The 1846-nt window shown below is 48.6% G+C and overlaps 1 protein-coding gene across 1 annotated transcript; it reads right to left on the minus strand.

Annotated features, from left to right (window-relative positions):
- Positions 1 to 1248: 1248 nt before the first annotated feature.
- On the minus strand, positions 1249 to 1836 carry Pmar_PMAR026150 (conserved hypothetical protein). The gene is made up of 4 exons (XM_002779028.1): positions 1721 to 1836; positions 1598 to 1666; positions 1439 to 1542; positions 1249 to 1392 (listed from the first exon to the last, which is right to left on the minus strand). Exons 1-4 carry the CDS (start codon positions 1823 to 1825, stop codon positions 1341 to 1343), a joined length of 330 nt encoding a protein of 109 aa, XP_002779074.1. The 5' UTR covers positions 1826 to 1836; the 3' UTR covers positions 1249 to 1340.
- Between the last annotated feature and the right edge of the window lie 10 nt (positions 1837 to 1846).

Below are 1846 nucleotides of genomic sequence, written 5' to 3' on the forward strand. Positions count from 1 at the left end.
CTGCCGCGCCTCGACTTCATCAGTAAAGTCTGGTTGCTGCAGCGATGGTTGCATGATCGCGTGTACTACTATCGAGCCTGAACATACGCCAAAGGTCGGCGTTTGTAGAGGTACTTTTACTACCCATAAGAAGACTACTGAAAGCCATCGACGTGCTCACTACAAACTGCTTTATCGTGATACCATAGGGCATTGTAAAAGTGACTTCATTCGTAAGGGTCTTAAACCAACACAACACGACAAATGCTATTACTAGAAACCAAAAAGGAACAACAACAAGAATGTGTATTATCTGCCCATGTGCCCCTAGTGTAGTGTTTGGTAGAGGACCACCTTCATATAGTAATGTCTGCACTTACAGGATCGCAGAAAGCCATGTGGTTGGCGAGGAAGCGCGACTCAGACTGATGACCTGGTTTCGAAGGCAAAAAACCTACAGTGATTTCGATAGCGCTTGATGGAAGGTCGAAAGATTTATGAGGATAATCAGTGATGAGAGGAAGCCTATCCGGAGGGAACCCCCTCCCAGACCCCTGCCCCTGGTTTCAATCTCTGTGTCCTTCAAAGAGCAGCCTCTCATCACAACGACAGACTCACTCAAGCAATAGATCGATATCGTTGCATGACGAACTTCGGCCCGACCGATACCCTACACAAGGGCACATAGTGACGGTCCACCCGTGATGATGATGACGATGATGAGCCGTGAGGCTCTTATGAAAACGGTTCGTAACCCCTTGTAATTCCCATCGAGTGCTTTCGAAATTCACCACCACAGGTTGCCATGCTAACTCTCAATTCCACAGCAACCTTATAACCAACACATTCCAACGCTCATCACGAGCCTGCCCCTCCACCACCGTCTTTGTCTCTCCATCAGAGACATCAGAGTATAGCCTACGGACTGCAGAATTGTTCTTCAATATCGGTCCTTCAGATGCAATGCAGACTCAGCCATTATACTGCAATCACTAGCCAGAACTACGGCAGAGCTACTCGGCTACCGCATCTTGACAAATTAAAACGTACGATCAAACCTCAGAATGCCCAGGAGTTCGATCTCCACCGCTCTCCCCCCGTAGTAGCTCAGTGAGTACTAAGGTCATTAGTAGCGAGCCCGAGCAGCATTGGCCAGCAACGAGCCGACAGACTACTTCAGAAAAAAAGGAACGTTTGGTCATCATTGCCAATAGAGACTAAAACTTGTCACTCTTGTCTCTAGACTACGCACAGCGCAACACAAGCTTCACAAAAGCGTCCTTCAACATCACAACGCTGATCGACCTTTCGTATTCCGACGCCCTAGCGTACGGATGTAATAACAAGTGAGTATGGGCATATTAGTGACCACCGTGATGACCTTTGTAGTAAGCCTCCCGACGGCGGGCGAATCTGAGATTGAATAGTGAGTGCCACGGACAAGGTCCGACAGCCTTACTCCTCGTTCATAGCCTCAACATTGAGCGTCTTGAGCCATCTCTGTTCGGCCTCATTGTTCCACTTGACCATAGCATAACCTGGGGTGTTGGCTGGTATCTCACCCTGAAGGGGAGAAGGAGGAGTTGGAGGAGCTGGACGACGGAGATGAAAAGCTCACATTTTTTATCTGGTTCTGCTTCTCGAGCCACCAAGACCACATCCAGTTGGGATTACGATGGCGTGGTATCTAGAGGTTGAGCAAGCAAGATACGAAATAGGTCCTCGTCGATCCATTGAATACACCGTATTGACAGGCAGCAGCATATTCGGCAATCCAGATAACAGCGAGTGAGCCGAAAAGGTAACGTGTGAAGTAATTGCCGTGGAGAAGGCGCCTGCCACCCATTACAAATCCAATACCACTGCT

The sequence above is a fragment of the Perkinsus marinus genome (genome assembly GCF_000006405.1).
Source record: "Perkinsus marinus ATCC 50983 genomic scaffold scf_1104296947960, whole genome shotgun sequence".
In the NCBI taxonomy this organism is placed as follows: Eukaryota; Perkinsozoa; order Perkinsida; family Perkinsidae; genus Perkinsus; species Perkinsus marinus.

Coding starts and splice junctions, on each gene's coding strand:
- Pmar_PMAR026150 (XM_002779028.1), bottom strand. CDS start 1,825: ATGGGTGGCAGGCGCCTTCTCCACGGCAATTACTTCACACGTTACCTT. Junction 1,667..1,720: donor CTGCTGCCTGTCAATACGGT/GTATTCAATGGA, acceptor CTCAACCTCTAG/ATACCACGCCATCGTAATCC. Junction 1,393..1,438: donor GTTGAGGCTATGAACGAGGA/GTAAGGCTGTCG, acceptor ATTCAATCTCAG/ATTCGCCCGCCGTCGGGAGG.